At 42.8% G+C, this 20,634-nt stretch overlaps 2 protein-coding genes across 3 annotated transcripts in view; one reads left to right on the forward strand and one right to left on the reverse strand.

Moving 5' to 3' along the window:
* Positions 1-10,115: 10,115 nt before the first annotated feature.
* cdk5r1.S (cyclin-dependent kinase 5, regulatory subunit 1 (p35) S homeolog) lies at positions 10,116-16,291 on the forward strand. 2 transcript variants are annotated; one of them, XM_018238081.2, is made up of 2 exons: positions 10,116-11,332; positions 14,441-16,291. In XM_018238081.2, the coding sequence occupies exon 2, from the start codon at positions 14,552-14,554 to the stop codon at positions 15,428-15,430; it is 879 nt and encodes a 292-aa protein (XP_018093570.1). In that variant the 5' UTR covers positions 10,116-11,332; positions 14,441-14,551; the 3' UTR covers positions 15,431-16,291. The 2 variants fall into 2 exon arrangements, with proteins under 2 accessions (XP_018093570.1, XP_018093572.1); XM_018238083.2 differs by lacking the exon at positions 10,116-11,332 and adding an exon at positions 11,369-11,619.
* A 3,796-nt stretch (positions 16,292-20,087) lies between these two features.
* Positions 20,088-20,634, reverse strand: part of LOC108702550 (unconventional myosin-Id-like) — a 36,292-nt gene continuing 35,745 nt past the window's right edge. Inside the window, exon 23 of the mRNA XM_018238084.2 lies at positions 20,088-20,471. Coding sequence (XP_018093573.1) covers positions 20,315-20,471 — 157 coding nt within the window. The 3' untranslated portion in view covers positions 20,088-20,314. The remainder of the gene's footprint in view (positions 20,472-20,634) is intronic.

Consider the following 20,634-nt stretch of genomic DNA (forward strand, 5'->3'; position numbering starts at 1 on the left):
TAGTAACATAGGAAGAATAGAGCACTTAGTCAGGGCCCTTCCCTAACCATTGCAGCCTGCAGTGTCCCTGTTCCACTGAATATGGATATACAGTATAATTCTGCTATAGGCGCAATAAGCCTCTGCCCCCCACAGGGAGCCATAAGGCTAGAGCTTGAGGATACATGTGCTGTTAATATGAATGAATTTTGTTACAACAGCGCCACCTGCTGGTCAGTTTCCCACCAGTCTGATCAGCAAGTAGTCAAGGAAGTTGTCAGGAGAAAGAAAGAGGCTGATGTTCTTCTACTTAGGAAAACAATTAGAAACCTTTCTCACATCTTTCCTAAGCAGAAGAACATCAGAGAAGCCTCTTTCTCCTGACAACTTCCTTGACTACTTGCTGGTCAGACTGGTGGGGAAAATGACCAGCAGGTGGCGCTGTTGTAACAAAATTCATTCATATTAACAGCACATGTATCCCTTAATATCTTGGAATTAAAAGAAAATAAATTGTGAATGTACATTGCAAAATTTCTTAGAATAACACCATAGACTATTTTACATTCACGTATTTTAAAGGTTCACTTATCCTTTAAGTAGCTTGCCCCACCCCCAATCATTTACTTCCCATCTGACAATGTCCTTTTCCTGCTGATGTCCTGTTACTCATTGGGTTTTGATAATGCCATAAAGAGGTGCAGTTTCCACCCAGCTGAAACCAGAGTATATCTGATGTTCAGATGTGTTCCAATAAAATCTTTGTTTTTTTTTTTTTTCCTCGTTGGGGTTTTCAAAAACATTGCCGTGTCCTCCTCTCTTACTTTCTGATCCTCTGCTGCTTTGCTTGCGTGTCCATCGCTGGGCGCCAACCTCTGTTGAGCTTCATCATTGGGATTGTGGATTATATAATATAGTGTTGTACAACCTATAGCCCTCCAGTTGTTGAACTGTTACTCCCCAGACAGTTTACATGTGTCAATGGGAGTTGCACAGCAGCAGCTGAAGGGCAAAAATTTGTGCAGCACTGACATAAAGCGTTATTTGCACCATTTTCCCCAGATGTTGTTGCTCTCCTCCCACTGTTCTTACCGGCATCTTCTGCTCAGCACTATGTATAAATTACCAGGGTGGTCACTCACAATAAGGACAGCTCTTATAACTGACACTTGACCCCTTTCAGACTGTAAGCTCTTATGGGCAGGGTCCCCTTTACACCCAATTTCAACCTCTGATTATTGTATTAACGCTCTTTTCCTGTGATCTTCTTGTACCGCACACAAGATATCTGCGCATTTATAAACCCAGTATTTATTTTTCAATTATACATAGTGCTGCTGGTTTTGCACAAGGCTAAGTTAAAGGGCAACTCTACCTGCATTCTTCCTTGTTTACTGGAAGTAATATGAGCTGCCTTTGCTTTCCTTCATTCCATGGAGGTTACTGATTCAGCTTGACTTCACTATGTGCAGTTTTCCATATTCTCTCTCCTATAGACCTAGTGCAGTGTTACTGTAACTATTCAGAAAGCCAAAGTGCTTCACCAATTCGTTCCCGAGGCAAAGCTGCAAAAAAACTGCCCCTAAGTTGGCTCACAATATGTACAGAGATACCAGAAACTATGGTGGTTCAGGTATTCACCCATACTAAGCACAATACAGCTGGAACAGAGTTTTGCTTGTAGTCTTTACACAGTGGTATTCCCCTGTACTAAGAATAAGGCAGCTGGCGGTTAGGTGGCCTCTTAAAGGATAAGTGAGCCTTTAAAATAAGTGAATGTAAAATTGATGAGGGTCCTATTCTTACACTTTTGTAATTTACATTCATTATTTATTTTCTTTTAATTCCAAGATATTAAGGGATACATGTGCTGTTAATATGAATGAATTTTGTTACAACAGCGCCACCTGCTGGTCAGTTTCCCACCAGTCTGACCAGCAAGTAGTCAAGGAAGTTGTCAGGAGAAAGAAAGAGGTGAGAGGTTTCTAATTTATTTCCTAAGCAGAAGAACATCAGAGCAGCCTCTTTCTTTCTCCTGACAACTTCCTTGACTACTTGCTGGTCAGACTGGTGGGAAACTGACCAGCAGGTGGCGCTGTTGTAACAAATATTCATATTAACAGTACATGAATCCCTTAATATCTTGGAATTAAAAGAAAATAAATAATGAATGTAAATTGCAGAATTTCTTAGAATAAAACCAGAGTCAATTTTACATTCACATATTTTAACAGTTTACTTATCCTTTAAGACTGACTGCGTTCAGGGGAAACGTTTATGTCCCGCTAGACAGCAGGAAGGGAAGAAGTGTGTCTTCTCTCAGTATTTTATATTTTTATTTCACTGTTCTAAATAAAAAGCAAAAGCATTTGTAACATGTCAATGATCCCCTGAGTTTGACTGAAATCACTGCAGTAACTGTCAGTCTGCTCCTTCCGTCTACATTGCTCCCTGCAGGGGCCCCAGTTGTCTCCATCAGCCTACAGTGAGTTCGGCACACGTGAGTCTCAGGTGATTGTCACACAATAGGGCCTTTGCAGGGGCCCCAATGGGTAACTTATCCTTTAAAGGGGAGCTTTGCCTCCTTGTCATTCAACTGACTCATGGCCCAGACCAGCAGATTCCTTTGCACCTCGTTTCAGTTGCTGCATCGGAAAATACAAAATGAACCTTGTACCAAGGAGCTTACAGTCTCGTCTGGTGTTTGGGATTTAGACTGAAGCACAGCAGAGGAATTCACCGTTGGCTTGTAAGCAAATCATTTTGTTGCAGGCTGCGTTGTTCACTTGTTTGGTTCTGTGAGCTGCCGGGAGAGATTGGCAGCATCCAAGCAAATGCCGCTCCGAACAGCTTACATTTATTTAGGAGAAGAACAGTAGACATGGGATTTAATGTGGCAAGAAAAGGGTTACTAGTACAGGTATCTACTCCATTATCCAGAAAGCTCCGAATTACGGAAATGCCGTCTCCCATATACTCCTAATCAAAGAATCCAAATTTTTAAAGATGATTTCCTTTTTCTCTGTAGCAATAAAACAGTCGCTTGTACTTGATGCCAACTAAGATGTAATTAATCTTTATTGGAGGCAAAACCAGCCTATTGGCTTTATTTCATGTTTATATGATTTTCTAGTAGACTAAGGGCCCTTACACACGGGCGTTTTTACCTGCGTTGCGCTTTCTTCTGTTCAGCCGCAGGGAAGTGCAGGATAGAGTCCTGCGCAGGTCCGTTTTTTGTAACCCGATTCGTACCTGCAACCCGCATTCTTACCCGATTGGACCCGCTACCCAACACGCAAGTACTTTATCCTGCGACCCGCTGACCATCAAGAGTCAGGAAGTGTTGTCATTGTAAACCGGAAGTGACGTCATCCAAAGTAGGCATGATCAGAAAAGAGTAAAAATCGCTATTGAGAAGACCTGTGGCCCGACCCGCATCCGGAACTTCTACCCACAGGGTACTGCAGGTTTTTGTGGGTACCCAGCCCACTGCAGGACTCTAGTGCAGGAGTAGACGCACTCAATTATTGTCAAGGGGGCTGTACTCATGTATGTGCCAAACGCAGGTTGGGACGCAGCATGTTGCATTTCACCTGTGATCGGCGCATAAATGCATCTGAGTGAGTACAGCCCCCTTGACAATAAGTGAGTGCGTCTACTACTGCCGCCCCCTGTGGCTGAACAGAAGAAAGCGCAACACGGGAGTGCAGGTAAAAAAACTGTGTGTAGGTTCCCTTAAGGTATGAAGATCGAAATTACAGAAAGATCCATTATCTGGAAAACCCCAGGTCCTGAGCATTTTGGATAACAGGTTCCGTACCTGCACAATAAAACCAGTTTACTGCAGTAACACCTGGAAATGCCTCAAAGTATTCATACAAAATATTGTCAGACGAATGAGTTTAGCTAGCACATTGTTTCCTACGGTGAAAGCGTTTTTAGGAGAAGGAGATTTATTTATAATGTTTTAAAGATAGAAATATTCCTGGTCAGGTCACACTGGGGTTTCTCTGCAGGTTAGAAACCATCGGCACCACCTTCTATTGGCCTTAATGGAAGTCTGACAGTTCTAGGAGCATTTACAGTATTTTGGGACTGAAAACACAAAAACAACGAGGCCCTAAAGATACATTTCTAAGTAGGAAACGTCTGTCTGGCTGAGGGACTCCTTTATATTTGTGCTGGAGCAGGAAAACGGAAAGCTATAAGTAAGCAAGAGCTGTAAAGCCAAGTAGCAATATGGGCATTGACCTCAAAGAGAAGACCAATCATCAAGGAGAGGATGCCAAGCGGCCCAGTGATCAATATTTAAATTCTACTAATACAAGATAAAGTTTAAAGTAAGCATAGGATACACACTATATGGCCATGAGCCCTTTCATTAGCTAAATTGGCAGTTTGAGTCATGCCTATTGCCTGCCCAGATGTATAATGAGCCAATAGGCCCCATCATAGGATACAAGCTTTCCTACCATTCCATTTAGTCTGCCTAGGTGACTTTTATTGGAGCCATTGCAAATTGGAAATATCGAGGAGCAACAATAGTTTAGTTGAGAACGATGTGCATTGCTGAGTTCTTTTGTCTGAAAACAGTGTCGGCAGAAGGACTTTTTGTTGGCTGCTCAACACTATGGGTTTCCACCATCACCATGGACATAATAAATTGACTGGAGGGGTGTAAAGGTCGCAGTCACTGGACCCTGAAGCAGTGGAAACAATTGCGCTGGAGTGATGAATTGCCCTTTAACATCTGGCAGACTGAGGCACAATTCTCAGGTTGAGATAAGTCAGGAGAACATTACCGGCCAACTGTAATGTTTCGGAATAATGATCAGGGCCTGTTTTCCATGATTTGGATTAAAGTAATGGCGTTCCTCCTACTCTGTGGCAACTGTTTGGAAAAGTTTTAATGTGATACACATTAATTAGATGTTGGACAGGCAGGAGACCAGATTCTTATGGTCGTGTAGAATTCAAAAGACTTGCCTGTAGTAACATCTAAAGCAAATGAAGGCCAAAGACAATGGTGAGGGCACATCTTCTGGGACCTACAAGCTTATGTTGTGATATCTAGACCTTTCTTTCTAGGTCGATCTTTCTTTCAATATCCTTTACAATGTGTATCACTAGCTGTGCTATCTACACCAAATAGGTGGAATGTAGACAGGTGAGAGGGTGGGTGTATTTTTTATGTATGACTTCCTTCTTTTTTGTTTCTCACTTCTGGTAAATTCCCGGTGGCTATAGATTTAGCTGGAAGCATTTGTGGCTTTCATTCAAAATATTTGTGTTTGTCCTTTTTTTCTTCTGTAACTTTCCAGTACTGTAATGGTTTTTCCCCAGTCCATTTGTGTTTGGCACATAATCACAAATATGTATTTTACTGCAGAAATCCCACATATTACTTTCTCTTGTGCTAAAATTTTATAGAAATTCCAGTTTCAATAAATTCAGGCGAACGATACCGGCACTTTTTTTTTTCTTCGATAACTCTTTTTAATTGAGCTACTTCAAAATAAATTTGAAGTGGAAAAATGGGTTTCTACGACAAGGGGAACTATTGCTAAAAATGTAAATTCAATATGAGCTTCATGCCGTGGAAATAATAAGCTGTCTATGTACAGTATAATATTTCTCACTTTACCCACCCCTCCCCAGCAATCAGTCTGTCTTGATGCAGCAGTCAGATTTTGATTGACAGGTCGATATTATTGTCTGTCGGGGGGCGTCCCTTTGTCTAGAATAGGGGTCCCCAAACTTGTTTTACCCGTGTGCCGCATTCAAATGTAAAATGAGTTGGACGGGTAACACAAACATGAAAAAAGTCCCTGTGGATGCCAAATAAAGGCTGTGATTGGCTATTGGTAGCCCCTATATGGACTGGCAGCCTACAAGAGGCACTGTTTGGCAGTACATCTGGCTTTTGTGCATCCAAAACTTTACTCTAAGGAATTCAAAAATAAGCACCTGCTTTGAGGCCAATGAAAACAACATCCAAGAGGTTGTGAGCTCGCAAACCACTGGTTGGGGATCACTGATCTAGATGTTTTCAACTGATGCAGTCTCTCTACGTGCAGGATTTGTGTCGGAGTTAATGTCAAGCTCCTATGCATCTTCTAGATGTTGAGCCGCTGTTAGTTTTCTGACACTGGGTTCATTATTGCACTCTAAAACGTCTTGTCAATCTTCTGATGCCATGCACCCAGTTGCAGGGCAGAAAAGCCACCACAAAACATCTCCAAACCTTCTCCATGTTTGACTGTAGGGATGGTGCTCTTTTCTTTGAAGGCCTTTGACAAACAAAGAAGGACTCCCAGAAGGATTTTCAGTTGATCGTATATGAGCTTTCTCATGGTTCTCAGCCAGTGGTCCAGTCTTCCTATATCCTCTACCATAGAGACCCCCTTTCATTGAGTTGGTGATGGATGGTGGAAGTTAAACTGGTTGTACCTTTGGTCTGAAGGGCCACCACAATTTTAACAATCCTTCTCTACAATCCAGTTTTGAGAATTTTTCCCCTTGTGTCCCAGGGAGGTTGGCTACAGTGCAGTGGGCCTCAGATTTCTTCATAATGATGGATAGGGTGGACAAAGGAACATTAAGGTCTCTGGAGGTGGACTTGTAGCCCTCAGATACCAGAAGGATTTCAAGTTGATCGTGTATATGATCTTTCTCATGGTTCTCAGTCAGTAATTGAGTCTTTCTGGGTACTCTACCATAGAGACCCACTTTCGTTGTGTTGGTGATGGATGGCACAAGTTAAACTGGTTGTACCTTTCGTCCGAAGGGCCACCACAATTTGAACAATCCTTCTCTACAATCCAGTTTTGAGAATTTTTCCTCTTGTGTCCCACGGAGGTTGTCTTCAGTGCCATGGGCCTCAGATTTCTTCATAATGGTGGATAGGGTGGACAAAGGAACATTAAGGTCTCTGGAGGTGGACTTGTAGCCCTCGGATACTTTCTTACAGTGTTCTGTCTCACAGTTCTCTGCTTTTTTTTCTTTTCCCCATGTTCAGGGTGGGTGAATACGTCATTATTATATTGCATCTCATTACAGATATATTTGCTTACAAACTAAAAGGAAATCACTTGCTGGAAATTCAAATCTTTCTTGTAACCTCTAGAAGGTGCCACTAATTGGGTCCGGTTCATTTTTAGGATTTCTCGGTGGACTAAAATGAGATTTTGTTTCATACTGTACCAGAAACGAGTAAAAATATGAATAACGTGGCATTGTTATTGTCAATTCTTTGGCAGGACTGGGGCAGTATATTTTTTTTTTAAAAAATTGCACAGGTGCCAATATTTTTGGCCACTGGAGTAAGTGAGGGTTGTTTGGACTTTATGTTTCTAGAAATAATGACTGAAAAGTGATAATTAGATTGCATCACAATACTTCCTGCCGTGCTCCCTGATGAGTTTATTTGGTAAACATTACTAAGCGTTTATTGTCTTGCTGGGAAGTCAGGCACTTCCCTAGCTCGGGGGATCGTACAACCTGAATGCCCTGATCATTAAGAAGCCATTGTTAGGGGTGCCTTGGACACACACTGGTTCCTGGTTGGATGCCTAGGGGGGCTTACCCCCATCAACTAGGTGTCTGTTAACTACTAGACTAGACTAAACTGTACATGCTCTCACGTTATGAATGCACCTTCATCTATAAGTAAGTCCTCGTTTTACCAAATGCTTGTCCGTAAGCCCTTCCAGACCGATGCCCTACATCAGTGCTGTCCAACTTATTACCTGTAACGGGGCAATTATATCTCATACAGCATGTTGGAGGGGTGGATTCAATTAAAATAATGATGGAGTGGAGCCTCTGAGCTGACTGTGGACCATAAAAATCTTTTGTAGGGCAATATTTGGCCTCCAGTTGGACATCTCTGTTCTACTTTAAAGGGATCCTGTCATCAGAAAACATGTTTTTTTCAAAACACATCAGTTAATAGTGCTACTCCAGCAGAGTTCTGCACTGAAATCCATTTCTCGAAAGAGCAAACAGATTTTTTTATATTCAATTTTGAAATCTGACATGGGGCTAGACATATTGTCAATTTCCCAGCTGCCTCATGTCATGTGACTTGTGCCTGCACTTTAGGAGAGAAATGCTTTCTGGCAGGCTGCTGTTTTTCCTTCTCAATGTAACTGAATGTGTCTCAGTGGGACATGGGTTTTTACTATTGAGTGTTGTTCTTAGATCTACCAGGCAGCTGTTCCCATTGTTCTTTTGTTTGGCTGCTGGGGGGAAAGGGAGGGGGGTGATTTCACTCTAACTTGCAGTACAGCAGTAAAGAGTGATTGAAGTTTATCAGAGCACAAGTCACATGACTGGGGGCAGCTGGGAAATTGACAATATGTCTAGCCCCATGTCAGATTTTAAAATTGAATATAATAAAATCTGTTTGCTCTTTTGAGAAATGGATTTCAGTGCAGAATTCTGCTGGAGCAGCACTATTAACTGATTCATTTTGAAAAACATTTTTTCCCATGACAGTATCCCTTTAATAAACGTATACTTAGGTCAATTTGAATAGGCCGGGTACATTTAGCTCATATATATGACTTTATTAGAGATGTTGTGGCCACTTAGAGACAAAAAGGTCCTAGACATGAGCCAGCCCTAAAACAAATGTGGCATGCCTCTCAAATGGTTAAAAAAAATAAAACATTTGAACAGCTACAACTTTAAAACACAATCTCACTTTAAAATATGAACAAAGCCTGCGTTTTTTTCCTTCATTTTTATACCTTTTTGGCATACAGGATATGATGTCACTGACATAAGATTGAGGAGGATGGAGCTTCATCTTATCAGTTCGCTAAGCTGGCGAAGGAAACTCTGGCGTAAGGGGTAACGTAATGGAAAATTCGGAATTTGCGGAGTAACGATCGATTGCCCGAGCAAGAATGCGCCTGGTGAAAGGGCGCGACACTGCACTAGGGATGCTCTCTTTCGCTAGCGAATTGTCCGCTACACCTGTTTTGTGAATTAGCGATGTCCCTGCGGATTGCATTTCTGATGAGTTTTTGCTAACGACAACCTTTTAGTAAATCTGCCCCTAAGTTTGTTCATAGCCTGTACACAGATTAAACTATTGCGGCACAGCTCTTGCTCCGTACTAAGGGCACAGCAGGGGGTGTAGTGGTCCATTAAGCGTAAACTCCTCTATTTGGATTTGTGTGCCAATATCATGTGTGTAGTAGGAACGGTGTGTGGAGCTTTTGCTTTCAGGAGACTTTGTGTCACTGTGTTGTTGGTAAAAAAGTCCTGTGGTTGCCTTGTTGTGACATTTAGCACAGGATCTCACACAATAATACAGTTTAGCACATCCTCCCCCAAATACTTGGCACTTTGCACGGCCAGTCCTGGTTTCCCCATGAACTGCTCCTTGTCCCTACTCTCCCCTCCTCGTATTCATTACAATTCTCATCCTACCACCTCCTAAAACCCCACTATAAGACTTCCCAGAATCCTCAGCATGTAAAGGATCTTAGTAATAGATCATTATGGATTTTGGACACATTCTCTGTTCCAAAGTTATTGCTTAGTGTGGCTGAGCCTGCACATATAGATCTGTGGATCCATTTACCTCTGCAGATCAATCACATCCACTGCCACTCAAATAAACAGCAATATGCAGACAATGGAGGATTCCTGGTTAAAATGCCTTCCATTGATCATTATTTTAGGGTTCTGTCATGTCAGTGGGGTGCATCATCCAAATGGAGATGCTCAGTGACCCCAAGTAGATGTTCTGATGTTTTTATTTCACATCTGGCCCCTGTTCAGCTTTGGTTTATGTATCAGCATGGCAGCACCCGTGTGTTACTAGATGTACCCTTGCAGCAGTTAACCTATGCCCTTATATTTTACTGACTGTTAAGCCGATTAAAATGTGGGTTTTTTTCCCTTTAGGGCAGAGACAAACACTCAGATTCAGGAGATTAGTCACCCGGCGACAAATCTCCTCTTCTTTGGGGCGACTAATCTCCCCCGAACTGCCTCCGGCCGGCTAGTATGTAAGTTGCCTGCGGGGTGGCAAATGGTGCGCTTAGTTTTCCGAAGTTGCCTCTCGAGGAAACTTCAGGCGACTTCGGAAAACAAAGTGCTACGAGTTGATTTATTGCCGGGCGACTAAATCTCCCCAGCATGTGTCTCTGCCTTTAATTGTTGCCAGCTCATAGATTTAATATATATATACAGGTTATATCACAGGCATCTGAGTATTTGGTGCGCCTTGCCCTTTAAAATCTCCCAGGGAGCAAGGCAAAGGGTTAAAGCAGAAGGTAAATCAAGTGTCTGCAGCTGTTTCCTGAGAAAGGAGGGGGCGTGGCTGATGGGAGTGGGAGGAGCCAGGCTTGTGCTGAATCTGTGACATTCATTAGAGCACAGATGCTGAGCGAGCTGCCTGCCCAATCCCATACACCTCCCCAGAGAGAGCAGCCGGGCAGTGGGTAAGGCCAGCATATATGATTTATAAACTGAGATAGAAGCTGAACTGGATCAGGCTCCCCAGAATTAGCTTTGCCTGCATTTCACATCTAAAGACTCCTGTGCTGGATTATTATCTCCAGAACCAGCCCCTCCTGATCCAACTGGAATCAAGCTGCATCCTATGATGGTCATCATCAAATCCAAACCAGATCAGGCCCAGCTGTAACCCAAACCAGAGTCAGAAGATACCCAAAACGAGTCAGCAGATACCATCGTCATCAGAACCATCCATAACCCCCAACCTGGGTCAGATCCAATATCCTTTATCCAACAATTCTGATCCAACGCATGCTCAAGGCTTAGTTTTAACATCAGAACCTGATCGGGTCAGGACCAAACCTTGAAAGGGAGTTACTCTCATTGACATAAGAACTGCCTATAACCCTGGCCTGGGTCATAGCACACGCTCATCATCAGAACCAATTGTATCCCAAAGCCAGCTCAAAGGATATATTTGTTAACATAACCAGGTCATAATAGATCTTACTTTCCAGAACCACTGCAGCTCTGAGCCCAAATCTAAGCTCCTGATGAAAGATTGGCAGTGTAAATAAAAGCAGCTCATACATCATCATCATCATCATCATCAATAGAAATTCTATGCAGAGAGCTCCGAGCTGTATTTACTCCCTGTTGGACTCTCAAGGGATCAGAACCAGCCCTGCTTTGCACTAATCCAGTGCATTGATTTCGTCTGACTTCAATTCCCTGAACAGAATCTGAATAATCGGCTTTGAAGAAACAGAACCTGGTCTGGGCTCAATCCTGGGATGGGAAGATGAGACCCCCCTTGTGTTGATTCCAGTCCGGAACCCAAATTGCAGCACCTTGGACAGGAACGAAACACACAAAGGTAAGAGCCATGAGGAATCAAGGGGGAGGGCCAGGTTCTGAATAATAGAAAACACCAGGGATCTGATGCCATTATATTGATTTGGGCTCAGGACGCACTTACATACAAAGCATCCCCCCCAAGGCCATATAAACCCACCCCCATCCCATATGACTGCATTATAATTAGGTTTCAGGAATCCTGGCATGTCATAGGATCAGTGTTAATGGGAAGAGAGAACAATAGACTCCCTTCTTCTCACAAGGTTAATTATCTGCCGTCTTTGCTGGGAAGAGCCGAGCTGCAAGGTAATCACAGCTTTATTACAATGGGTCGGTATCTGTCTGTCTGTCTGGGCTTTGGCACGAGCCTCTGTACGTCGTCGATGTACCCCGTTCATTTGCCTATGGCTCTTGGCTTTCCTAGAAAGATTTCTTTCTCATGTATATGAATGTGCCTGTCTCTTGTTTACAGAACAACTACATTTCCTTTGAGTAAACAATAACAATGCCGATTATTCGTCCAGATATTATTATTCCCTGTCCACACCAGTGGCGTAACTAGATATTACCGGGCCCCACAGCAAATTATTTTTCAGGCACCCAAAATGTCTAGAGAGAGTTGTTTTACCAATATTTATTGAAATTGTATATGAATTAAAGCCTCGTGGGGCCCCTATACCTCCTGAGCCCCCCTGCAGCCACAGGGTCTGCTTCCACTGGTCCACACCATCTATTATAATACAGTGTCCACAACTCTATTAGGTGATTTATTATTATTATTATTAATATTATAGAACCATATAACGACTACAACAGAACCAGGACTGTCTCGGTCCCGTCTCCCATTTTCCGATTGCTTAATTAATATAAACCGGACAAATCCAGTGCAGGAACATGACATGATTCTGGGTCTTTTCAGACTTGCTTTTAAGGTACATCAGGATCTGTTTCTAGGGCCTTGTTTCAAGGTTTTCCCAAGAACCTGGTTCTGTTTCGTGCGCAGTTCTGGCTCTGATCCATCGCTGTTCCTGTTCTGGCCTGCAGGGGGCATCTTCTTTATTCTCTTGCACAACCACTGCCACGCTAGCTGTATGGCTCATTATATACAATGGCATTATTCATATTTAGAGTATGTATTTGGTTATCCTACAGGGGCCATAACCATGTTATTGTTATTGGCCATAATCAGACCGTATCTCACAATACTGTATTACACACAACCATACTAGCTGCACACAGTGCCCTTGGGGTGACTGGCTGAGAATTCTGTAGCCAAGACAACCAACATGGCAACTTCTGCTCTAATGGACCCTTTCAATGCACAATCAATGCCCCATTTACTAGGGTTTCTAGGACCCTGTACAGAGCTGACCTTATTGATGGCAGGGCCCATTATTTCACATGCAGCAACATCATCCCAGCATGCATTACAGCCTCTGGCGTTGGTTGCAGTGCAACAACATCTGGAGACACAATGCACACTCCACCTTAATATAGACTATTCCACTATTTTATAATGCCACTTCTCCACCCAGTTCCTACCCTAAGAACCCCATTGAACTGAGTCACATTTCCAGGATATTTCATAAAAGCAGGCTGGCAATAATGATGAATGTCGCACATCTATTTCCATACTTCTAATGAGCCGTGACTCGTTTACTTTCTAATTAACCCAAATACAGGCCAGTGGCAGGCTCAAAAGGTAAGGCCAATCCAAACCGGAATGTTAACTGATTCATAGTCCCTTTACCTTCCCTATAAAATTGTAATGAAGCTGTTGAATATGGAGCGATAGAGACAATGCTCAGGACACTCATACATTGGCACATTGACCCCAATAGGAGGGTAGAAATATGCACTTAGGTTCTTATATACATAATACTGGGCAGTTATGTATTTAGCTAACAATACTTGTTTAACTGAATGGCTGTTAATCACCGGAGGCGCCGTCTCATTGTTCGACCCAGAAGAGAGTAGGAAAGGGATCGTGATGGGGAGAAAAAGGTGTAAAGGTTAAGAATACATGGAATACAGAAATTAGTAAAGAGTGAAACATAGGCATTAAGGTAAAATAGTGTAGTAGAAAAGCGTGGCATGTGGAGAGAGGCCAAAATGTAATCCACAGTAGAGATTGGCACGTGAGCAGTGTTGGACAGGTCCACAAATATACCAGGAAAACTCCCGGCAGGCTCAGGTGTAAGTGGGTCCTCCAGCTCACCCAACTATTTGCCTTATATTTCTATAGTTACCATGGCCATTCCTCATTTCTATTTGAAAACAAAGATGGGAAGGAGAGGTGATAGTATGTAAAGAGAAGCCAATAAGATAAGATAGAGAGAATAAGAGAATAAAGAAAGTCAGTGAACAGAGATGGAAAATCAACTTGGAGTGTGAGCCTAAGTTTTTGGGATGGGCCCCTGGTCCCCCAGCTCAACACTGCACTTGAGCGGAAGTGTAACAGGCAGAAAGTTGTGGGGAAAAGAAGAAACAATGGCACCTTGAAGAAAAGACTGGAGAGTAGAATGGCAGGTGGGTGGGAAGAACTAGAGAAAGGCAGTTGGTTAAGCTGTTAACGGGTAAACGAGAAGTAAAGGGGAGAGAAACAAAAACAAGATAAAAGGAGAAGGCTTGGCACAAGGGAAAAGTGCAATGACACAGAAGATAGAATAGCATTGAGTGGTTTCCCTATGGTACCATAACACTTAGGCCCAATTTCCAAATTAAATATTTTGGTGGTGGCAAAAATTTGCTTTGGTAATTTATTTTTCAATCTGTTAGTGAGAGAGGAGTAAATTTAGACCAAAATGCAGATTGTTACACAAAAAAAACCTGTCACTTCTGCTCCAGTTTCAGCTCCATCTGGTCTTATCTGGTTTTTCTTTAGTAGACAGGACTAGATGAATGCTCTCTGTAGAGGAGCCAGATGTTTGTTGCATTAGAATACTGTATAGTACAGAGACTCCCAAGTATTTGGACCACCCTCAGGACTAAAAGAAGTGGATCGTGGGAGTGGCCAACTAGGTTCAGATTGTGAGATTGGATGATATGGAATTATTGCAGGTTGACATATTTTTACAATTCTGTCCAGAAGGGGGAATTGAACTATATTTTCTTTTTTCGTACCCAGGTATTTCATCGAGATTCCCAGGTTCTCGAATGACAGCCAACCTCTCTACTTTCTAAGTGTTTCAGCTCAGCTCTTGAAGACCTTTGCTCTGAAATCAGAAGCTTAGCAACCATGGGGACTGTCCTTTCCTTGTCCCCTAGCTACCGCAAGGCAGGGCTGTTTGAAGGCGGCTCAACAAGCGTCGGCCATTACACCGCTTTCCAGAATAGCAAGAATGGAAAGTCTCTAAAGAGGCACTCCATTATTTCTGTTTTGCCATGGAAACGACTTGTGGCTGTCTCGTCCAAGAAAAGGCAACCCAAAAAGGGTCAAGCCAACAGCAGCTACCAGAACAACATTACGCATCTCAACAGCGAGAACATTAAGAAGTCCATCTCATGTGCTAACCTATCTAGCTTCACTCAGGACACAAAGGACTCTCTTAGCAAGGGTGTTGGGTCTTCAATTACCAAGGCAACTGGACAGCAGACCCATACATCTCCCAAACGTGTAGTGGTGCAAGCCTCCACCAGCGAGCTGCTGAGATGCCTTGGGGAATTCCTCTGTCGAAGGTGTTACAAACTCAAACATCTTTCACCTACAGAAACTGTGCTGTGGCTTCGAAGTGTGGACAGGTCTCTTCTTCTCCAAGGGTGGCAGGACCAAGGGTTCATCAGCCCAGCCAATGTTGTTTTCCTCTACATGTTATGCCGAGATGTCATCTCTTCAGAGCTGAACACTGAGCAGGAACTGCAGGCGGCATTGTTGACCTGTGTTTATCTGTCCTATTCCTACATGGGCAATGAAATCTCCTACCCTTTAAAGCCCTTCCTTGTGGAGAGTTCCAAGGAAGACTTTTGGGACCGTTGCCTCTCCATCATTACACTGATGAGCGCTAAAATGTTGAGAATCAATGCTGATCCCCAATATTTCACTCAGATCTTCGCTGACCTTAAGACTGAAGGTGGGCAAGAGGATAAAAGTCGCCTACGGATAGGGCTGGACCGATGAATGGCGAAAAGGACCATAGGACTCAGTGGGACACCTTGTTGTGTGCTGAGATATCTGAAGAGTATGAGTTGCACACCATTGTTTTGAGAAAGTGATAGGGTTTTGGGCTCTGGTACATTGTTATTGACTCACATGTTTTGCAGGTCAGTGGTTTATAACACTGTTTTGCTCGGCAGGTGTGTCTGGATAGTTGTTAAACTGGATTCTCAAAATGCTTTCCTATTGGCTAAGTGTTCTGCTTTCATTTTAATGCTATCAATTGTTTTGCACAAACGGTACAGTCCAAACAACTGAGCCAATGTCTAAGTCATTCGTGCACTGCCTCGTTGCTTTTGCAATGCACTTTGAGCTCCCTGATTCGATGGGATGCTGGTTCCTGCCAGGGAAATTACAGATACAATTTGTTTAGAGGTTAATCTGTCAGTCTAAACCCCCCGCCTCACTAAGCACCTGGTTGGAAACCATAATTAACCTTTGTAATTAGCTCTGTTCTTTCATGTGCATCATCGTTAACCGGTGCATTCTACTGTTGGGTTGGCTTTACCAGCAAGTGGGTTGGATCATTCATTCCTGTTGATACTTAGTCCATCTATAAGCAATAATGCCATTGTCATACACTCAACACTAATGCACTAGAAATTGGTCTGGACTACAACTACCAGCACTCCACACTCAACGGCTGTCAATGGAACTCTGGGAATTGTAGTCCAGCACAGGCCCTATAGATGTTGCTTAAATTCGGCAACTGGAGAATTCTGCATGGACATTCCATATGTAAAAAAAAAACGTACTGAATGATCTATTGAGTTTTCCTTCAAAAATTCAAGGATCTCCAACCTCATTCCTTTTCTGGTTTTGGACTTTGACCAACCTGAATTAAATGTGAATTATTGGGGGGGGCACTGTTTTCTTCAAGGGCTCATTTACACTAAAGACGTCGGTCTGCAGTTGGAACCATGCGTCGACTTCTGTTGCTGTTGGGTCGGTGTCCAATCCAGGGGCAACTAGTTGCACCAAAGTTGCAGATGGTTCACCTGGACATGAAACTTACATTCAACCTCAGCCGAAGTCGGTGAATGGAAATTATACTTGATTGGCCACATTGTAACCTGAGCATTGCCTGTAGACCCAGCCCTAGGAGAACAGCTGCCCGTGGTGTTTCAGGATTTTTCATGGCCATCTGCCTGAACTCAGGGACTAACATGAAGTGAGGGAAAGCCGGATATCCTATGCTTAGAACAATTTCTGTTGGGAAAAACAACAGGTATCAGAGTTCTAACATACAATACACGTGCCATTAGTTCCTGCCATTGTGTTTACCAGTTCCATTTAACCATTTGGCTGCTAGTAGGGGGAAGGCCGAGGCACGGGGGAAACGTGCGGCTAAAGGGTTAACATGGCATGCAAGGGGAACTTTCTCTTTGTTTCTATTACATGTGCAGTATTAGAACAAAAACAGTGACTGTATTATTATTATTATTAGTAGTATTGTTTTTGTGCAAGTGTTTTGGAATGGAGTGTTGTGATTTGGGTATTCGCTTGCCTTGTGTGTCGGACTGGGGTGGAGCTCGGTGCATTCATTATGGGGAGAAGGTCAAGGGGTGGGTGGAAGGTACAGGTGTTGTTTTTGACATACAGTGAATTCATGCCTTGTAGGCTAATGGCGGATGAGACGCATTCTCCACCAGCGACTTTTGAAGCTTTCCATTAGATTAAAAACCCATTGTCAGGGAGAACTAAAGCCTAACTAAAGAAGTAGCTAGAAATGCTGTACATTATATTTTGTGGTTCTGTACCAGCCCAAGGCAACCACAGCCCTTTAGCAGTAAAGATCTGTGTCTCCAAAGATGCCCCAGTAGCTCCCCATCTTCTTTTCTGCTGATTCACTGATTCACATGCTCTGTGCTGCTGTCACTTACTGAGCTTAGGGACCCACTCACAATATACAGTACACATAGAATAGAAATGTCACAATATAAGGCTGATTAGTAATTAATACACATAATTACTACATGGCAGCACAGAAACCAGTGCAATTAGCATCAGAATTTAATAATCAGCAAACCTGTAGCATCAGCTTATATTACAGCCAGGGAAGCTCATTTTCTGCTGGATAATTAGTGACGAGCCCTAAGCTTAGCTTCTCAACAGCCAATCAGAGCCCACTGAGCATGTGAGTGTCACAGACACTTTCCAAGATGGTGACCCCCTGTGACAAGTTTGAAGTCCTGGATCATTGCTGCTATTGACAAGCTGAAACTTTAGCCTCGTGCAATAAGTTCACCAAATAAAATATGACATTTTTATCAACATTCATTTTTAGGGTTTAGTTCTGGGTTAGATCTGTCTATGCACAGGTTCTGATGTCCCAATACAGGTTGTATCCCTACTGGGCATCAGCAGAATGTGGTGCTCATGAGCCACCTCCAGCAGTGCCAGGAGACTTGGGTCAATCTAAATTTACTGTCAGGGTCTGCAGCTGCATGTTATCTGAAGGCAGATATAAATCTGACTCTACTATGTAGGTGGCCCAGATCCAAGAGGACTTCCCAATAAAACTCCTGCCACCTTGCTCTTTACAGAAGGGAGTTAAGCATGCAGTTTTGGTTTGCTGATACGTTTCATGCCTCCAGCAATCATATCATGAACACATATACAAGCAGCAGGATTTTCATTGGAGGATCCTCTTATATTAACTCTGCCCATGGCCAAGGAGAGGAGGGGAAAAGATGTATTAAACAGTGTTGCTACAGTTTCCATCATCCTTTAGCACCCAATGAATAAGCGATGTTGGAGTAGGGTAACCGTAGCTGAACAACATCGTTATGGATTATATCACCTTTAATTTATTTAATCTTTACCAAGAGCTGAAGTTACTCTTTGAGGACAGTGGAGCTAAAAAGACCTGCTAGGGTCGGACTGGCCTACAAGGACATCTCCCGGTGGGCCACATCTTTCTTATTTCCACCATAAAACCATGTCCTGCCATTACCATTTAGGACAGTGATCCCCAACCGGTAGTTCTCCAACCCCTTGGATGTTGCTCCCAGTGGCCTCAAAGCAGGTGCTTATTTTTGAATTCCAGACTTGGAGGCAAGTTTTAGCCTCAATGTAGGTTGACAAGCCACATAGGGGCTACCAAATAGCCAATCACAGCCCTTATTTGGCACCCAAACTCCTTTTACTTCTGAATGTTGCTCATGGGTTTAAAAGGTTGGGGATCCAACATTGGACATTTTTTAGGTAATTTGATTGGCCTCCTATTCTTGTAAGGGTGGTTAGGTTGTGTTACGAGTAGCATGTGTATTAGTATTTACCCAGGAACAGGTAGTAAATACCCTATATCTGTTGTGTATATTGATGGGCGTCAATTTTGACACTGGTGTTAAAGTCAATGGGCGTCCAAAGAATGTTGGCATGCGACTGTTTTGACTTGAGCCATTTTTTCCGCCGCATGTCCAAAAATTTTTAACGCAGGCAAATTTTTTGCACCAGTTTCTCGAATTTATTTGCCGGCGGCGAAACACTGAAATTCGCGCCTGGCGAATTTATTCGTCCATCACTAATTGTGTAATGAATGCACAGAGCAAACCCCGGCCCACAGCTACTTGTTGTGCACCCATGTGTGAGTAAGTGCCAGGCACTCGTACCCAGGTCACATGAAGGCACATTAGTTACATACTTGTTGTGTGTTTACGTGTTAGTGTGTTTGAATCACATGATGAGCAGAGAGGGTGGCAGATACGAATGAAAATCTCCATTCCGTGCTGTGTCTCTGTCTCTTTTATTTATTTTTGTACAGTGAAGATAAAAATAAAGATACTGTGTGTGATCAGCTCTGCCTCGTGCTTGGTTCATTACAGTTTCACGTGAAACCACTTTGTCTGGGAACCAATCCCTGCAGCAATGTGCGGCCTGCGGCTGTTGTCCAACTACATTTCCCAGAATCTCCTGGTCGGCTGATATTAATCATATTTCAAAAGATATCTCTGAAATAACCACAGGGTTCCAAGGCTACAGTCTCCATGATTTGTATTACTCGGTGTCAGTTTACGTATATTAAAGCTTCTAAGAGAAGACAGTGGTATGTAGGGTTGCCACCTGGCCAGTATTTTACTGGCCTGGCCGGTAAAAACTATGGCTGAGCCCAATGTTATTAATAGGGAAAAAGATAAATATATAGGAAGGCCAGTGATCCCAATGTTATTAATAGGGAATAAAGATAAATATATAGGAAGGTCAGAGATCCCAATGTTATTAATAGGGAATAAAGATAAATATATAGGAAGGTCAGTGATCCCAATGTTATTAATAGGGAATAAAGATAAATATATAGGAAGGTCAGTGATCCCAATGTTATTAATAGGGAATAAAGATAAATATATAGGAAGGTCAGTGATCCCAATGTTATTAATAGGGAATAAAGATAAATATACTGTATAGGAAGGTCAGTGATCCCAATGTTATTAATAGGGAATAAAGATAAATATATAGGAAGGTCAGTGATCCCAATGTTATTAATAGGGAATAAAGATAAATATATAGGAAGGTCAGTGATCCCAATGTTATTAATAGGGAATAAAGATAAATATATAGGAAGGTCAGTGATACCAATGTTATTAATAGGGAATAAAGATTAATATATAGGAAGGTCAGTGATCCCAATGTTATTAATAGGGAATAAAGATAAATATACTGTATAGGAAGGCTGGTATTATTTTCCAGAAAAGGTGGCAGCCCTAGTGGTATGGTAGGTAGGAATGTGCGCACAGTCCTTTCGAAGGCTGAAATAGGGGAGCCAGTCCCCCGCCATTCAATCAAGCAAGCCTGGAAAAGCGTGGATTTGGCGAGCTGCTAAGCGTTGGGTCCTGAGATACAGGAATGCTAATTGGCTGGAACACTGAGTGTGAAACCTGAGCGGTTCTTGGTGAACTGAGGCTGTGATTGGTTGATCTTGGTTTCCACCGTAATCGAGCAGGACCGGCCATGCTGTCTGCACTGGATTGGGTGCGATACTGTCACCTGCAGGGGCCTCCTCTCACTGCCAGGATGAAAAAAAATGAAAGCCTGATTATTACATAATGGTTAGTATCAGCTTTACTCTACGATGTGGGCTCAGCTATACTGTTTGTAGCTCCTCCTATTCGGTGGCGTAATTATTGAAAGAAGATGCCAGTGACTGCCCTTTCAATCCCATTCCCAAA

This window comes from Xenopus laevis, chromosome 9_10S (genome assembly GCF_017654675.1).
Source record: "Xenopus laevis strain J_2021 chromosome 9_10S, Xenopus_laevis_v10.1, whole genome shotgun sequence".
Classification (NCBI taxonomy): domain Eukaryota; kingdom Metazoa; phylum Chordata; class Amphibia; order Anura; family Pipidae; genus Xenopus; species Xenopus laevis.

Coding starts and splice junctions, on each gene's coding strand:
- cdk5r1.S (XM_018238081.2), top strand. CDS start 14,552: ATGGGGACTGTCCTTTCCTTGTCCCCTAGCTACCGCAAGGCAGGGCTG.